Source organism: Pteropus medius, unplaced genomic scaffold (genome assembly GCF_902729225.1).
Source record: "Pteropus medius unplaced genomic scaffold, Ma_sr-lr_union100, whole genome shotgun sequence".
In the NCBI taxonomy this organism is placed as follows: Eukaryota; Metazoa; Chordata; class Mammalia; order Chiroptera; family Pteropodidae; genus Pteropus; species Pteropus medius.
In genome coordinates this window covers 3,244,510-3,264,022 of record NW_024350397.1, presented here as the reverse complement: position 1 = coordinate 3,264,022, position 19,513 = coordinate 3,244,510, and the positions used below count along the sequence as shown (strand labels likewise).

At 32.9% G+C, this 19,513-nt stretch overlaps 1 protein-coding gene across 7 annotated transcripts in view; it reads left to right on the top strand.

The window, feature by feature from the left end:
* Positions 1-19,513, top strand: part of ARHGAP12 (Rho GTPase activating protein 12) — a 115,350-nt gene that overhangs the window by 74,698 nt on the left and 21,139 nt on the right. For 3 of the 7 annotated variants that reach the window (XM_039839751.1, XM_039839754.1, XM_039839753.1), the window contains one exon: positions 14,000-14,061. In XM_039839751.1, the coding sequence (XP_039695685.1) occupies positions 14,000-14,061 (62 nt within the window). Of the gene's footprint in view, positions 1-3,712; positions 3,839-7,091; positions 7,167-13,999; positions 14,062-19,513 lie in introns of all 7 variants that reach the window. The other 4 variants (XM_039839748.1, XM_039839750.1, XM_039839749.1 and 1 more) reach the window with 2 other exon arrangements.

Sequence of the window (19,513 nt, the reverse complement as noted above, 5' to 3'; positions counted from 1 at the left end):
AGAAGATCACTTCAAGTATAACGATATGTTACGTCATGCTAAAGGTTACCAAATCTACAGTAAATCTCATTACAGAAGCTTTCTCATTAGAGTTAGGAACTAGCTTAGAAGTTTTCTATCACTGCTTCTATTCAACAATAAAATAAGAAAAGGAAATAACAGGTTTCTCCTGCTCTCAGAAAGTATGAAACATTTCATAAGCCGAAATGAGGTGGAGCATGTGACAGCTTTTTTTGTAAAAGCAAAAATCCTCTTTGGATTTCTTTTGGTTGCTGAAAACAGTTACTAAGGTAGGTGTTTTGTAAAAGGGAAGTGGCATAATACGAACTTTCGGAAAGTGGATATCTGTAATATAATTGAGAACACTTTTTTCATTAGAAAATCAAAAGAATCTATAAACTCAAAACTGATGAGAGTTCAGCAGAGTTGCTGGGTATAAAATCAACATAAAATCTACTCATTTCTCTAGTAAATAGTTTATACTGTGATAGGAAAAAAATCTTTATATTAGCAGGAGCAGCAGTTACAGTAAGAATTATAAGTAAGAAGATGCCTATTAAAGTTTGTAAGCTCTTAAATAAAATTTCAGAGCAGAATTGAAGGGTGTAAAAGAAGACCTTAATAAATGGCACTGTATATCATTATGATCTTGAATTGGGAGACTTAATTTTATGTGTCCACATTAGTCTGTAAATTTACTGCATTTCCATTTACTGTTCTCCTCTCCACCTTTTTGGAACTCATGCTAAATTTTATTTGCAAACAAAGGTCTATGAAAAAGCAAAATACTCTTGAGTAGGGAGAATGTGTTTGTGTGTGAAGGGGCATATGAGGGACAGAGTTGCTGCTATGGTGAGTAAGATAGAGTTGTAAGGGCACATGTATAGGGAAATAAACCGGAGCAGAATAGAAAGCTAGGATGTGGCATTACAGATCAATGGGTTAAGCATGGACTGTGCAATAAATGTTGCTAAGGTTACTGGTTACTCACTTGAAAAAAAAACTAAATACAAATCTTGACCTCACATTTAATGATTAATTCCAGGTAGGTTAGAAACATAAATATAATAAAAATTTAAAAGCTATAGAAGGATATATCAAAGAATATCTGTGACTTCAGCGTAGGAATATTTCTTAAGATTATATAAGAAAAAATTATGAAAGGAAAGATTGACATATGTAACTATATCAAAATTAAAATGTCTTCTAATGTAAAAAATACCACCATAAAGGGGAAATGATGAGCTACAGACTAGGAAAAGGTCTATTGAGCTCACGTAGCTTACAAAGGTTTAGAATCCAAAACATAAAGAGAACATCCTGGTTCTTTCTGTACATACCAGGAAGAGAAAGATGACCCAGTTGCAAAGAGGAAAAATGTATGACTTAGCAATAAACAGAAGAGGAGATACATGAAATAAATACATGAAAAGATACTCAGTTTTACAAGTAACCACGAAAATGTGAATTAAAACAATGAGATAGCATTTTACCCATCAGATAGATTTTTTAAAAAAAGTGTACATGTGTACTACATTTATTTTATATATACAGATGTGTGTGAGTGCAACAGTACCAAGTAGGGCAGTGAAAAGCACCATGTTCTGGTAGGAGAGCATATTAGTACTACCACCTTGGAAATGTCTAAATGAATTAGGCAGATGATTAAATTGTGGTATTATGTAGAAGTGAAAGTAAATGGTTAGAGCTGCATACCCACCAATGTGGATATATTTTTAAAATAAAAACATGTTGAGTGAAAAAAGCAGTGAAGAATGATGCATGTGGTATGATTCTATTTACATAAAATTTAAAACAATATATATTTATAGATGTATAAGTATGTATCAAATTATAAAATACATGAGAATGATGAACATTGACTTGGTACTGCCGAGGAAGAGGGAGAGGAATGGAATCTGGAAGCTGTGTTTAGAGGGCCTCTGATATGTCTATAATTTTTTTTTTTTTAAAAGTACCTGAAGCAAATGTCTTAAATTGGATATGCTAAAGCTTGATGGTGGGTTTTCATTATAGTCTCTATTCTTTTGTATATGTTTGAAATAATTCAAATAAAAATCCAATTAAGAATTTTAAAACAGAAGGTGTTTTTAAAGAGATTAGAAAAATGTTACGTTTTAGCTATTTTGTTTAACTCTAGGTATGCGTGTGTATGTTTCAACTGTAGAATCTTCTTCTCTTTCTTTAATTACGACACTATTTTTTTCTGCTGCCTACACTAGATTTTATGTTTTATTTATGCTTTATTGGCTTTTATGAACATACTGTTAAAATTGTGATTATTACCCAGTTTAATTTTACATTATTTTTATTGCCACTTAGAAAAGATTTTTAAACAGATATCATTATAAAGCTCAAAGGCTAGGGTTAGGTATCCATTAAAGTTCATATACAAGCTTTCATACAACTATCCATTTTAATTATTGCTAGCAATGATTATATTAAAGGGAAAAAGTAGCCCTATTTATAATTTGGTCTCTTTTCACTTAGAGATTTCTAGCATAGAAGCTTTTGGTACCCTTTAAGCTTCATCTTTGTTTTTTCTAGAAATGATCCTTTTGTTAATCTGTGATAAATTTTAAGATTAAGCAACAGTGAATTAAAAACAAACACCCACATATGATTGCCTGGCTTTGGCAATTTTTTTTTGTGAAGAATGAGGTAGTAGCTTTGGGAGACAGGTTTTTTCAGGAGGAGGGTGCTGTATGGACTCACTTTAGAGAAAAGAAATGGCATATTGTGGAGAAAGATGTTGGAAGATTTTTTTAAATATTAAAACATCTCCAAAGGTACTTTTATTAAACTTACAATCAAAGTCATTAAATTTTAAGATTTACTGGGCTTTTTAGAGGTGGGGAGAATAGATATATTAGGTATCGTTTGGTTTTAGGAGAAGAATGTATCCCTTAAAAAACAGATATGTTATTTTATTATAATTCACTAAAATTGCCCGTATAAAGCAGCATAGCTCTTGAACCTCACATTTCTCAAATTTTTATGTTTGGTGATCTGCTTGACATTTCAAACATTTAAATGATTTAATGCCTTATTGGTAATGTGTTCTTAATTTTATATGCAATTTTTTTGGTGGATATTACCTATCCTTTGTACACAACTGGTGTATTCAGAGTTGGTCTTTAGAACTAGGAGCCGTCTACCTTTTGACCTGATTATATTTTATCATTTCAGAGAAACTATAGTATGTTTGGCTTGGCCTATAAGTGAAAACAAACAAAAGAACCCTTTAAATGTGAGAATACTAGTACAGTGTATACAAGCATTCCTTTTAAAATCTAAACCAAAAATTGAATTCACATGGATTTTAGAAGTGTTAGGAACCTTAAAAAATTAATTTTCTAATGATCTCTATTTATAAATTATGATAATTTATATTGAGAACCTATCAGGGCAATATTTGGTATTTTTATGCTTCGTTAATCCTTATATCAACTTTGTGAATGAGGTATTTCATGAAACTTAGGGAAATTTAATATTTTGCCAAGGATAACACCAAATCTATGATCTTCTCAGTTGTACCACAATGCTGTTCAAAGTCGAGAAAACCGAGGCCAGAAAATTCACGTTAGTGTCAGATGACGAACTTTGCTACCGTCATATGTCATTGGGAGCCAGCATGTTTAGATTCTAGTTTCATTTCTATTATTTATGAAGTATACTTTGTTTTCTTTAGTATAATGCTTCATCCCAACAACAAAGAGAAATAATTAAAAGTAGGAGCCTGGACAGGCGGCTGCAAGAACCAATAGTATTAACAAAGTGGAGACATAGCACCATTGTGCTGGACACCAATGACAAGGTAGGAGTGTTTGAGAAAATCTGTTGAGTTTTGGCAAGTTCTTTATTGTTTTCTACTTAGCTGAATCTCATACCTTGGTGAGTCCTGTTTTATTGTCATGGCATCAGTTTGTTCTGGAGTGGGTTTTGGTTTTGAAGTGTTTTGATTTTTGCACAGTGGACCTGCTTATTTGTAGCTTAATGACGTATATATACCTTGATACATTTGAGCCTAGTAATTGCCAGATTTTTTTTTTTTTATAATCCTGTTTTAAAATCAGATATCTGTTATTGTTTGTCTTCAGTCTCCAGGAGGTTTTCTAGTAGAGACAGTTAATGTCCCTTTCCCAGGGAAGGTTGGAATCCTACTCCTCTGTTTCCCTAGATGCTCTCTGCACAAAGGGCTTCGTTTATCAGTCTGAGAATTAAAGTTCTCAGTTTCATATGGGGGATGGATTTTGATGCAAACATCAGAATAGAAAAGCCATACATTTTTTAACTTTCTTGTGAGTTACATCTTTTCATTGTGCCTTCATTTGGGGGATGGAGTAGGAAATCAGAACATCAGGCATGCTAATGGTAAAATGTGAAGGTGGTGGTAAAAATAAATTATTTTAAAAAGATATTCATCATTGGAGACTTTTTATTTTACTTTCAGCCTTCTTTTTTTGGATAATTAACAGGCTTCCTACATTTTTAGGTGTGTTAGTGAAAACAGAATGAACTCTAAATTTGGATACTTGATTAAATTCTTTTATAAATTACCTCAGTCTATCAGTCAAAATAAGATTTTTTTGTTTGTTTTTTGTTTGTTTTTAGTACTACAAGTGACTAGAAAGTTGGTCTTTGTTGAATTAAAATGTGGACCTTTGTGGATCTGTAGAGACAGTCTACACACATTATAAGATGGACCAACAGAACAATGAATGAAAGTAGTAGACTGGTTTCTGATTTTGTAAGGACATTATATGGTTGAATGTAGAGGGCATGTTAAAAGGTTGAAATTCTGCAGTCTGTGCTACTGAAGAATGCTTGAAAATATATTAACATTGTGATTAACCTGAGTAGGTAAGATTCCTAGAGATTTTAATAGAAAAATTCATTTTACTTTGAGAACCAGATTTCAATTCAATGTATATAGAAAGCTCCTGAATAGCATATATAATGCTGTAATGCAAAAGCCATTGTTTAACCAACCCTATTGCCTTTCATACTAAAGCAAAAAAGATTGTTATTTTGCTGATGTAGATTTACAATTTCTTTTTAATCTTTCTTGAGATTCATTTTCAGTCTATTATTAGAATAACTCACAGGAAGTTCTTATTACATTTCCTTTTTTCATCTAATTGTTTCAGAGTTGTAAAACATGATTTTCTTGAGACCAGAGATTTACTTATTTTGGGTAGAACTCTCCCGCCCCCTCACCCCCACATCTTACCCTTTACAAATGGAATCATAGATAATTGCTTTACCAAGTAAACTTTTCTATTATCACCACCTAGTATATACCTTTTTCAGATTTGAGGCTATGAAAGAGGGACTATACAAAAGCAGACTATCTGACTTATTAATGTGAAGGTATAAACTGTTTATAAGTTGAAATGTAATCACAGAAACCCACGACTGTGTAGCAAAAGTTGTTATGATGACATAAGTCCTAATTGAATTGCCAGACAAACTTGGAGGAAGGAGATGTGTGTATGTCTGTGTGTATATATATGATACATCTGTTTGTTTCTGCCTATATGTGATTTTTGCTAAAACCTGCTATTCGTAGCCCCGTTTGTAGTCATTTAAGATATGCATATTTATATATGCATATACATTTATAAATATAAATAAATGCATAAATGTAAAATTGCTTTTCATTTATAATAATTTATAATTTGATGTATTTTTTATTTCTGTAGGATTGATAATGCTATAAAAATAAATTATTACCATTCATTTCATTCATTTACTTATTTTCTAGTTTGTGGGTTATTAGATCGTGCCTCTTTTTTCTCAGACTGTTTTAATATTAGACACTTTTAGAAGTTGAAAGAAAAGAAATTGAAACATCTGAAGCTGTCAGGAAAAAATACTTAAATGAGGCTAAACAGATTTGGACATTAAGTGTAATTTCTTTTTGTAAAGATATGTTTGATATGATTGTAATATTTTCTCTATTAATAGTGTAGACCTAGGATGTTTGATTTAGAAGGTTGTCCCTTCAAGAGTTATCCTGTAAACTTTTGCTGCTGATTAGTTTCTTTGTTTACAAATTATATGGGATATAAACCTGAAGTTTTTTTTAAGTAAATGGGTGTTAACAGTTTATGTGTTGTGATTTCATATAAATTCTCAGGTTTCATAAGCATAGAAAAGTAGACTGATACAGATGTGAAAATGAATGTTCATAGAAATTATGGTTTTATAGGAAAATTTAATAATAGGTATTAGCATATGTTTTTTTAAATTCTCTTCCTGAAATTATTCAAAACATCTAGGGGAATGGAGAAATTTAAATGGAGTTTGGCTGTTGGTACCAAAAAACAGTTTTTTCAGGCTTATCTTCCATGTATTATAAACATCTGTGGTAGAAATCACACACTATACTTCAATATCGACAAAGCAGAGCTGCTTTAAAAAAGCACTTTATTGGTTTATCCCTATTCTTGTGGGATTAGACATTAAAACTCTTTTTTTTCTGGTGAGATATTAATCTTTTAATTTGAGGTTTCTTCTTTGCATTTAAAAAAATCTTGCTTATTTCTAATAATTGGAATGTTAGCTTTAAATTACTTTAAATATCAAATATTCATAGCAATTTAATATAATTTCCTACATAGCTGTTGACTAAAATAAAGTTCTCATTCTGTCAGTAGCCAAGTAATTTCTGTGGCTATTCCTTGTGTAATCCTAGGTATTCATACCTAACACAACAAGAGCAATCAGTATGGTGACTATTACATTTTTATCTACAAGTGTTTTAGATTTTACCTATTTTAAATATGGTTGTTTCAAGCTGATGTAACATCATGATTTTAAGTCAACATGCATCATTTTCTTTGAGGAATTCTGTGTGTGGTATTTAATTGGAATAATATAGGCCATATTTCATAAAGTTTCTGACGTCTGTAGTATTCAAATCAGTACCTTATTAGTTTCAGAGCTGACTCTTAAAGAAAAATAACTAGGGAATTTCTTAGCCTCTCCTTTTAAGCTCTCCCACTGAGAAAGAGGGAGAAATATAATTATATAGAGTAACATTTTTCATTACTTATTTCTTATAGGAATCTCCACCTGCCTCAAAACCCTGCTTTCCTGAAAATGAGTCTTCTCCCTCTGCATCAAAGCACCAAGATACAGTTAGTATGATAGTAGCTAATAGTATAATATAGTCCAGCTATTTCAATCAATTTCAAATAAATTAATTTTCTCTAAGTATAATGTTTAATTATTTCTTGGGCTTCTATTAAATCTCATTGGTTTAAAAAGATAATCACAATTAAAATAGGTTTAAGTTAAAAACCAGATTTTGTTGATTTAAAGCCCCTTTTTGTGCAAAATATGGTATCTTCGTAATTAATTTCTATACCATATTTGTAAATGATGAATTTGTTTGGTTTTAAAAATCAAATATAAAAATCCCTGCAGAATCCTATCAAATTATACTTTACCCTTTTTCCTCAGGACACCAATCCAAAGGTAAGAAGTGTCTCCCTCCTTAATGAGCATAGATGCTGTTGTCTTTCTATGCTATAAAATAGTGCCCAGTCTATCCTAGAGGAATATTAGAGAAATGTAACTCATCTTTAAGTTCCCCCTAAATCGAAAACCCCTCGAGTGACTTCTCTTCAGACACTGTCTTAACTGGGATGTAATTTTACTTGATCTCTATATCTGATGTCCCTCCCAGTCTTTCTTGTAATTTGTTTATCTTGCTCTTCTTTTTTACTGGCTTCCCGTTTGTTTTAGACTGAAGACTGAAATTTTTAATGAGGATTCTGAGATTGTGCATGCTCTGGCTCTTGACTGCTTCTCCAGCCTCACCTCATACTTGCTGGTCCTACTCTTTTTCTCCTGGCTTGTTTTCCTCTGGCTACACTGCCTTTCTTTTCATTCCTCAGAGGAGCCTGCTTTTCAGCTTCAAGTCCTTGCACTGTCGTTCCTCTGCCCACTGAAACATTTCTCTCCCACATCTTTGCATGATTAACGTCTCTTTGTTCATTAGAGCTCAGTTCAAACTTGGCTTTTCCAGAGAATTTTACTCAAATCTTATGTTTGGTCAGGTTTCCCTATAATCAGTCCTCTTCATAGCATTTAATTATATGTTATCTGATTACATAAGATAGAGTTACTCTTTTCATTTCTTATATCTTCTAGGAACCTTGAACTCTCTATTAATGTTTGTCTTCCTCACAAGACAAAAGCTTCATTAGAGCAGGAACAGATTCACTCCAATACCTATTGCAGTGCCAGATAGTAGCTGTTCAGTAAATGTCGAACGAATACATGAAGCATTTAAAGCTTTTTAAAAGGAACTTTCCTTATTTTATAAAACTATAATAGATTGTTATTTAGGATACTTCCGATTTTTTAGAACCAAGGATTTCCACAGATGTGGCAATTCACTTTTCTAACTCTTTCTCTATTTCCTAACCTAGTCAGGTCTTTCATGGTTCATGTCACATGTTGTACACATTTCCTTCTGACATTGCTCAGGCAGTTCCCCTCCCTGCAGTGGTCCTTGGCTTTTCTTAGTTACACTTTACAGTTAAATCTTATGCTGACTCTTTAGGAGGCTTTGCCAGACTAACCTCAGCATGATAATGATCTTTTTTTTCTGAACTCCTAGGTCACTTACTTCATTGAATGGCGTGAAAGCTACCTCATTTACCCCTCGTCTCCCTACTAAGATTTTAAACTTCTAAGTGGTAGATAGGGGCTATATTTCTACTTTTTATCTTTGCATTATTTAACACAGTCCTGGGTACATAAACATTAAGTAAAGATAAAAGTGAACATGATTTTAACGGTTTTGTCAAGAGTATGTATCTAAGGTGCTGTTACTACAATATCAGTTTATCTAGAAAAAGGCAGAAAGCCTTTTAAAGTTATTTTAAGTATAGATAATACACAATTCCTAAGGAAACTTTTTATAAATTATGTATATTTTGGTAAAAGGGAATTACTAGGTAATCTTAGAATTAGGAATTTGTAAGTGTTCCACATGGAGTTACAAAGGACTGCTGGCTAATTTTTTCCCCATGTAGTAGCCATTTTCTGACGAGTTTGGAAGCAGTAGACCATCTTGGACTCATGGTACCCTCTGATGGCCATAACAGGGAACTGCCTCACCAACATTCTGTTTCATGCTTTATGTATCTTCAGGTGGGAAAAAAAGAAAAAACGGCTCTGTTAATTCCACCCGAGACCAGTTTGTTTTCACTCAGCTGCCCCTTTCCCTCGGAATGGGGACCGCTGGGAACACGCCTTTTCCATGCTGTCTTGCCCTCCTCACTGAGGTTTTTGCCCCCATTGACTGCTTCTCCCTCCCTGGCTCTTGGCTCCCTTGTCTCTCCTGTCCTAGTTCCACTGAGTATTGCCTGTCTTTCCCACTCTTACTCAGTCAGGACAAGGAGATATTTTGTCCTTCTTTATGAGTTAAAATCTGGTTGGTATAAAGCCTTAGTGGTAAGAAAAAGGAAGCCACACATTTAGAAATGAAAATGATATGATAATCAGTGTTAGCTGTTGACGTCATCTTAAAATCTCTGCAAATTAACCATCTACCTTTCCAAATTCTTCTTTGTTTTGTTTTTATAAAAGCTTTCTTGAAATGTAACTCACATACCATGCAGTTCACCCCTTAAAAGTGTACAGTTCAGTTGTTTTTGATATATTCAGGCATGTGCAACCATCATCGCAGTCAGTTTTAGAATATTTTCCTCGCCTCAGAAAGAAACCCCTGTACTCATTTGCTATCGCCCATTTCTAGATCCCCCCAAGCCCTAAGCAACTGGTAATCTTCCTTCTGTCTCACTGGATTTTCCTATTCTGAACATTTCTTATGAATAGAATCATGTAAAATATGTGGTCTCTTTTGACAGGCCTTGTTCACTTAGCATGATCTTTTCATTCTATCTCTTCTAATCAAAGCAGATTTAAAATCCATTTCTTAATATAAATTTTAAACATGTTCATTTTTGTTTCATTTCCAAATACATTATTGCTATTTTTCATAGTCCCTTCAAATCATTTTTGGAAATAGGCAGTGTATACATTTAAACATTTTTTAAAATATATTCCTCTATAGTATGACTGCAGTATGGATTAGATAGGAATTTGTGGGCCGATTTAAGAACCTACTCTCCATTCGTCCCAATGTGCCTCTGAGAATATGCATTTTAAAGTTCCAGATTACTGAATAAAATTTTAGAATATACAGTTTGGAAACTTGAACTTTTCAACCTGTATTTCCAATTACAGTATAAAAATGCATTACTCATTTTGGAGAAAAGGACGTGTTACCACTTTCTTTAACAAAAGTATTAGTAGACAAATTTGGTAGTTTTTTTTGTTGAATAATGCTGAAGCTTTTTTTTTTAAATGTAATTTTAATATTTTTTTAATAACAATTGATTTTTTAAATTTTTATTGCAAAATTCACATAACATAGAATTAACCTACACAGTTCAGTGGCATTTAACATATTTACAGTGTTTGCAACTACCCTTTCTTCCTAGTTTTAGGACATTCTCATCACCTTTAAGGGAAACTCAGACCCCTTGAGCAATCACTACACATCTTCTTTCCTTCTCTCCACTGTCAACCACTAGTTTACCTTCTGTCTCTGTGGATTTACCTGTTTTGGAAGCTTCTGGTTCTTTTTCAACACTGTATCATTGTGCAAGTTTACTTTTTCTGTATAAAAGGAATCTTAGTATTAAACAATTATGATTAACTGAAGATAGGATTTTGATGGACTGTATTGATTTTGATGCATAATATTTGTTAGCCTAAATTGGGAAATGCCTGTTTTACTAAGTGGATGCCACAATTGATTAGAAGTTCTGGAGCCTGCAAAGTGATTATGAACTTGTGGAAGTTTTCTGAAATTACTTCATAGAAATGACATTTTATTATTTTCTTGCCTTGTTAGGATAGGATAATCTTACTACAGTCTTTTTGATTAAGATTTTAATCATATTTTGCTAATCCTTATTAAAACATTTCTGCTTTTTTTTTTCTTTTTGTACACCAACAGCGCCTACGTGGTCTCCCATCCAAGTACTAACCAGGCCTGACCCTTCTTAGCTTCCGAGATCAGATGGGATCAGGCGTGTTCAGGGTGGCATGGCCTCTGCTTATTTTCAATATGAAATTTTCTTTGCATATCCACTATGTTTGGACTGATATATTCATGTGTGAATGTGGGCATTTTTTACGAGACTTAACAAGATATTTTTATGAAGTTATTTTAGTAAGCAACACAAAAACATTAATTGATTTTGAATTTCATTAAGTAGAGAAAGTATACCAGTAATTTGAAATAAAGATCTGTCTAAAATTTATCCCCAGATCTCTCACCTGCAGAGCCAAACCTATATTATTCATCTGCCTACTTGACATTGTTATGTCAGGTTCAGAAACTTTAGTGTTTGAAAGTTAAAGCTTTTAAAACATTTTTTCTTGTGATAGCACTGCTAATTCGTTGGTTAATTACTTCAACAAATATATATTGAACTACATACTAGATGCTGTGGTCATACATTGATGAACCCAACAGATATGGTCCCAGCGTACAGCCTGATGGAGTAGACAGTGAATAAATAATGGATATATAGTTTTACTTTGCATTAAATGCAATGAAGGAAACAAACTGGGGGTAGTAGTAAATAATGAGAGTGGTGGGGAAGCTCCTACTTAAGAGTGGTCAAGGAAAGCTTCTCTAAAAAACTTGCTGAGATACCACCATTACCCATTTGCTCAAACTTGGGAGTTTCCCTCAAATCTTCCCTCTCACCCTCGCATCTTGTCCCTGTTCATTCTGTCTTCTGAATCTCAAATTTGGGCCCTCTTTATTCTCATTGTCATTGCCCTAGCTCAGGTCTTCAGCGTCACTTATGATGATTGTTAGAATAGTATTCTAGGTGGATCCCAATCTGATACCCTTTCTTATTTCATTCTTTCTACTGCCTCATTACTTGCTCTTCACCTCACCCAACATTCTGAGGAAGTTAAAGGCCTTCATATATGATATGCTCTCTCTCGCTTCTGTGCCTTTGTGCTGTCTGTTATTTTCATCGCCTATTTCCATGTAGCTAACTCTTCTTAGCTCAAGTGTCAGTCTCCAAAGTCTTCTTGTACTCCTTTTCCCCATCGAGTTAGATTTACCTTTCTCATAGCACTTATCACATTGTATAGTAATTTTTTTTTGTACATTTCTGATATGGCAAATTTTGTTCTTATTTTATGTTCAAGTTAGATTGCTTAATACTTAGAGCATTAGTACTTGGGTCTTGATCTCTGTGAGAATTTCGTGAACATTTTGGACCCTTTCCTTGAATGATGCATATACATGCACAATTTCGTACCAGTTTCAGTCCATCCATTGATTCAGGTAAGAATCCCTGATTTAGAGTGTCTCTCTCATCCTTAGGCTTAGGCTCTTTGTCACTATGGCCATCTCTTTATATTTGGACACCTGTATTTCCTTCCTGCCTCTGCTTTGTTGCCTCACACAGTTCCAGCCTCGGGATTTTTTGTAGGCTTGATTCTTCCTTTTGGACCTTTCTGTTCTTGTGCTCACATATCAGTGCCCGTCCTCCCAGAGTATGGTTATTACTTAGTTCCTATATCATTGAAAGTTTTTTTCTTCCCTGCTTGGAATAGTAAATTAAGATAGTAAATGGATAATGTTGTTACTGAACAGCATATACATACTTATAATTGTGTAGTTAATGCTTGTGTTGAGAGGCAACAAAGGCTCTTATAAGATGTATCAGACTTGCATATCTAAGGAGGTCTAACTTATGCTTTATGAAAAACTATAGTAAAACTTAATGTGAGTATGTCACAGGTTCCCAGTATACCAAAAATGTAGATCAGCAATAGTTTGTCAGCTTTGTCCATAGATGTGTTTTTATCAGACCAGACAAAACTTTCAAACATTATCTTTTAGACATTAATGAGAGGGTATTTAATATTATGTTTAAATTCCATACAAGAAAGATTTTTTTTTTTTTGTAATTAAAGTACATAGAGAAAATAGCTGAGATGTGAGTTAAATAACCAGAAATAAATTCTGAATTGGTAATAATTTTTTCTGTGTGTTTGTGTGTTTCGTTTGAAGTAAAATTGACTGCTCTGTCATGTACATACAATGCTTACTAATGTTGATGATAACTATAGGCACCAACTCATTTTGATTAAATTCATTTGAATATAGGAAGCTAAAACAATAAGAAAATGTTTCCTTAATTCCACCTAGAAGGATTTTAATAAGATAGTAGTATGTAACTTGAGCACAGTGGCTTTTGCATTCATAGGGTTTGATGATAAAGCTATGTCACTATTTTTGACATTAACTGACTAATATATCTAGTTTGTCCAGAGCCCAATTTACTATCTGATAATATGTTTAATAAGCACATACTGAATTTTTTATGCCACATTGAGGCCAGTTCCATGCATAGTACTGTAACTTTTAAGTAGTTTATTATGTACCAGTAACTGCATTTGTTCTACTTAGTTATGTTTACATTCTGACAAAGTGGGTTAATATCTTAAATAATTTTCAGACTATATTGTTGTAAAGTAAAAGCAAAGTAAATTCATTTTTTTGTGGTTTTTATCATTGTAGCATTGTATCAGTTTCTCTGAATAGGAAGTCATAAATCATTTTTCCAGTGCTGACTTGTAGCATTTATATGGAAATCTATTTTGATAGCAAAATACCTTAGGGCTGCTATGATTGGAGAAGAGGAAGTGTTTAATTTTAAAATTACTGAAAAAAAGTTACAGAAGTATGAGGAAGTTATTTTCTTAATGTGCCAAAGAACTAAACACATTACATATAAACTAATCTTTTAAGCTAATTTTTAGAGTATCAGATCATTTTTGATTCAGTCATGTAAGAATTTGGACTTCATTATCTATATGAATGATATATATTTAGTATTACTCTGTTCCATAGGGTCAAGAGAAATATGGATTACTAAATGTAACAAAAATTACTGAAAATGGAAAAAAGGTTCGGTAAGTACACAAATTATAAATATTCTGATGTGTATCATTGATTGAAATAAATAAAAACTGAATATAATTATATTCTAGTAGAAATGTTTAAAGGTTCATAATAATTTCAAACTATATTTTCTAATGTATGTAAGATTGTCATGAAATGTATGAAAATTTTCCTTTGTCTTAACATATTAAGGTGATATTAAACTTAGGTTATAAGGCAGAGGATTTTCAGCAAGCATTAGCTTTATTAAAATTTTTTTTCAATAAGTAATAAATGCACATGGCAAAAAACAAAGGTACATAAAATATTTAGTCAAAAGTTAGTCACCCAGCCACCAGTTTCTCTCCCCAGAGGTAACCAGTTAAATCTAATGAGATGTAATGTTTTCCTCTAGAGACAATATATTTGTATGTCCGTAGATTAATTTTTTTAAAGTCTTTTGACAGTTTAACTTGGAGGTGGTTCTATTTCATTGCATGTAAAGCTGCCACATTGTTTCTAACTAACTGCTGCATAGTTACGTATCATGTTGCTATATCACAGTTTTATTATTTATTTGCTAATATGTGAATATGCTTGTCTATTTGTTGACATTGAAGATGTTTACTTTTTTTTTTTTTGCTATTACAAACAGTATTATACCTAGTACCTTGCATAGCTCATTTTGCAGGTATGTATATATGCTTGTAGAATAAATATTACAAAAGCAGAACTGCTAGGGCAGATGCAATGGTCATTTTATGTTTCCATAATGTTCGTTAAGGCATTGTATCAGTCCATACCTCCCAGTAACAGTGGATTTCTCCATGCCTTTGCCAGTTCAATATGTCGTCACATTCTTTGCTATTAAAGATTAGAGAAAAAATGGTATTTTCATTTGCTTTTCTTTGTGTGTGTGTGGTGGTGGGTGGGGGTAGAGTATCATAAGCTATTTGTATTTCTTGTTGTTTTTGAATTGTCAGTTCATACCCTTTGTTTTTCTATTGAGTTGTTGGCTTTTTTGGTTCATGTGTAGTACCTCCTAATGAATTAAAGAAATTTTCTTTGTAAGATAAGTACATTTCCCCCAGTTTTTAAAAACTGCTAAAATGCTATGATTTTTATGGTCGAAGTGAGATCAGTCCATTGTTTAAGAAAGTTTAAAATATGCATGTAGTTGAGCTTTTTAGATTTGCTTTAATTGAACCGTCTTTGTCAGGTTTTAGTACTTAAGAGGTTTAAGTACTCTGAAATAGCTTTACAGATACTGCAATTATCTGTTCTTTAAACTGTTCTTTGGTAGAAGTTACTTGTAAAGTTGGGCCTTATTTTTCTCTTTCTCTCTTTTGACGAATGTAGTGCAGATAATTCTTTGGCTATTTTATTTTCAGTGTTGTTTTAACTATGATACTTAGTCTTTTAGATTTTCTACTTCTTTTGGTGATATATGTTTTCTTAAGACTATCCAATTCATCATCTTCAAATTTATTTGCTAGAGTTGAGCAAAATCGTCTTAATTTCCAGTATATTAGTGGTTCAAATATTTTGATGTGAGGACCCTTTTAAAAACTCTTAAAAATCATTGATTACGGCAAAGAACTTGTTCATTTTTAAGAATATTTATTAACTTTTAAAACGAATAACCTGTTACATGTTAACATAGATAGCATTTTTATGAAGAAATACTCCTGTATTTTCTATGAGAAGCATGGCATTGTTTTACATTTTCACAAACCTTTAATATCTGGCTTAATGAAAAATAGCTAGATTCTCATCTCTGCTTGCAGTCTGTTGTGACATATTATTTTAATTGAAGTATGTGAAGAAAATCCTCTATTACATATATTTGGAAAAGGGAAGAATATTTTAATAGCCTTCTCAGGTAACTGTGAATGTTTCTGCTGCACCAAAACTCAGTTGCAATGAAGACTTAAAACCATCAATGAACTTTCATTACTGTTACATTAAAATCCATGGTTCTCTGTTGCACTTTGAATGAGTCTTTACCCAGGCATAATTTTATAGCATCTTGTAGGTCATTTGGAAAATATTGGTTTACTAAGTTTGCTGATTGTCATGTGCACACATTTTATTTTATACCAAAGAATCACAAATCAGTAATACCAGAAAAGTTGTTGAGTATGGGAAAATTGTCAACCTTACAGTGGCAGTTATACCACGTTTTTCAAACTTTACTTTCTTTTTAAAAACTTTAACTTTTATTGTCAACAAATGCATGTTATGTGCTGTCGAGTCAGCTTTGATTCCTGACCACCCCAAGAATGAGGGATGTCCACAACATCCTGTCCTCAACAGCACTCCTCAGCTCCTGTAGACTCCTGCCTGTGTGTTTCTTTTATGGAGTCAGTTCATCTCATATTTAGTCTTCCCCTTTTCCTATTGCCTTCTATTTTCCCCAGCATTATTGTCTTTTCCAAAGAACCCTGCCTTCTCATGATGTGCCCAAAGTAGGACAGAGTCAGTTTTGTCATTTTGCCTCCAGCGATGTTTCAAGCTTAATTTGCTCTAGGACCCACTTGTTCATCTTTCTGGCACTTTATGGTACCTAGAGCTCTCCTCCAACACAGGATTTCAAATGAATTAATTTTCTTCCTATCAGACTTCTGTATCGTCGTCCAGCCTTCATATCTGTATGTAGTAACTGGGAATATGAGGGTGTGAATGACTTTAGCCTTGGTCTCTAATGACACATCTTCGCGCTCAGTGATCTGTCCTAATTCTTCCGTTGCTGCCCTTCTGAGTCTCAGCCTTCTCTTGATTTCTTGGCTGCAGTCTCCATTTGAATTGATGACTAAACCAAGGTAAGCAAAATCTTTAACAATTTTAGTGTCCTCATTGTCTATGTTAAAAAGTTGTGTATTCTGTAGTCACGGTTTTTGTCTTGATGTTCAAATGCAGTCCTGCCTTGGCACTTTCTTCTTTCACTTTCATCTGAAGTCATTTCACATCATCGCTACTTTCCTTCAGTAAGATGGCATCATCTGCATATCTTGTTATTGATATTTCTTCCAACAATTTTCACTCTTTCCTCTGAGTCTAGCCCAGTTTCTTGTATAATATGTTCTGCATGCAGATTAAACAGAGAAATAAAATGCACCCTCTATAGGCACCTTTGCCTGTAGAAGCCATTTCGTCTCTCCATATTCTATCCTGACAGTGGCTTGCTGTCCACAGTACAGGTCATACATCAGGACATTCCAGTGCTGAGGCACATTCATTCCTTTCAGAGCAACCCAGAGCTTTCCATGATCTATGCTGTCAAAAGGCTTTACTGTAGTCTATAAAACATAGACTAACCTGAAATTCTTTGGAGCACTCCAGCATTCAGCAAATGCTTGCAATTAAATCTGAAATGCATCTTTCTTTTCTGAATCCAGCTTGCATAGCCAGCATATCAAATGTCAGCAATTACTATCATTTATTTTCTTTGGAATGACAGAGATTTATTTTTGAGATCTTCACTTATTTCAGAGAAAATGTCTACTTGCCTGATAATCAAGTCTAAATAATCAAAGTATGCCCATCAGTATTTTTTTCAGGAAAAAAAATGGGTTCCATGAAAAAAATGTGACTAATTTTGCTTGTAGCTCATTGACACAAATGCTTCAGTTCTTGAGACAACTATCATTAATTGAATGTTCAAAGATTCAGTACTTGTTCTCACACATATATTTATTCTATAGTTTTTTGATTTTGAAAATTAAACTTAAAAGTTTACTTAAAGTGGAAATGTATTTTAGCATTTTTCAGTGTAGGCAATGAGTAGATATTATCTAAAGAAATAGAACATTGAGTATAAAATAAATTTACAAATAAAAATAAATCCTTCCAAAATATTTTAAGAAATTCACACAAAATAAAATAATAAAACGAAGATATAACAAGACAATGACAGAGCAAGCACCAAACATCTGTCATATCAGTATCAACAAATGTATATGGATCATACTCATTTACTGAAAGAAAAAAGTGCTCAGACTGAAGCACAAAACAAAACCCCACTAAATACAAAAGTGACATCTAAAAAATGATCAGAAATGTTAAAAAAAAAAAAGTCATGTCACAGGTCTAGAAAGTAAAGCAAGAATAGAGATCTTAATAGACATGTTCAATTCAGGATAAAAGCATTAAGCATCACAAAGATAGGTACTTTAAAATGATGGAGCACTGAGAATAAATCCAGTATGAATATTAGTCATTAAGAATAGCCTTTCATCAAATAAGTAAGCATGAACAACCATAAGCAAAAACAACAGGAAATGAAAGGAAAAATAGAAAATAGTAGTAAATTTTTTTTTTTATTTAAAATTTTATTCCCGTTTTATTGGGAAGTAATTGACATACATCACTGTAATAAGTGAACAGCATGATGGTTTGATTTACATATATTATGAAATGATTACCATAATAGGTTCAGCTAACATCTATCTTGTACAGATAAAATAAAAAAAGAATGAAAAAATGGAAAAATTTTTCTTTTTGTGATGAGAACTCATGGGATTTACTCTCAACAATTTTCTTATATAGCATATAGCCATGTTAGCTACAGTCATTATGTTGTACATTACATGCCTAGTACTTACTTATAACTGGAAGTTTGTACCTTTTGACCATCTTCATCCAGTTTCCCCTTCCCCACCCTCTGCCTCTGGTAACCTCAAGTCTATTCTCTTTCTATGAGGTTTTGTTTTGTTTTTAAGATTCCACACATAAGAGATCATACAGTATTTTTCCTTCTATGTCTGACTTATTTCACTTAGCATAATACCTTCATGGTTCATCCATGTTGTCACAAATGGCAGGATTTCCTCATTTTTTATGGTGGAGTAATACTCTATTATGTATATATATACCACAGCTTCTTTATTCATTCATCCATCAGTGGACACTTAGGTTACTTTCGTGTCTGAGCTATTGTAAATAATGCTGTATGAACATAGGGGTTCAGATATCTTTTCGAGTTAGTGTTTTTGTTTCCTTTATTCTCAGAATTGGAATTGCTGGGTCATATGGTAACTCTATTCTTAATTTTTTGAAGAACTTCCATACTGTTTTCTGTAGTGGCTGTACCAGTTAACAGTACCACCAGTAGTGTGCAAGGTTTTTCTTTCTCATCATCATTTGTTATGTCATCTTATCGATGATGGCCAATCAAACATGTATGAGGTGATATCTCATTGTGATTTTAATTTGCATTTCTCTAGTGGCTAGTGATGTTGAACATCTTTTCATGTTCCTTTTGGCCTTTCCTGTATCTTCTTTGGAGAAATGTCTATTTGAGTCTTTTGTCCAGTTTTTAATTGGGTTATTTGGGTTTTTTTTTTTTTTGCTGTTGTGTGAGTTCTTTCTGTATTTTGGATATTAACTGTATCATCTATATGGTTTGCAATTTTTTCCCATTCTGTAGCTTCTCCTTTCACTCTGTTGATGGTTTGTTTAACTGTAGAGAAGCTTTTTAGTTTG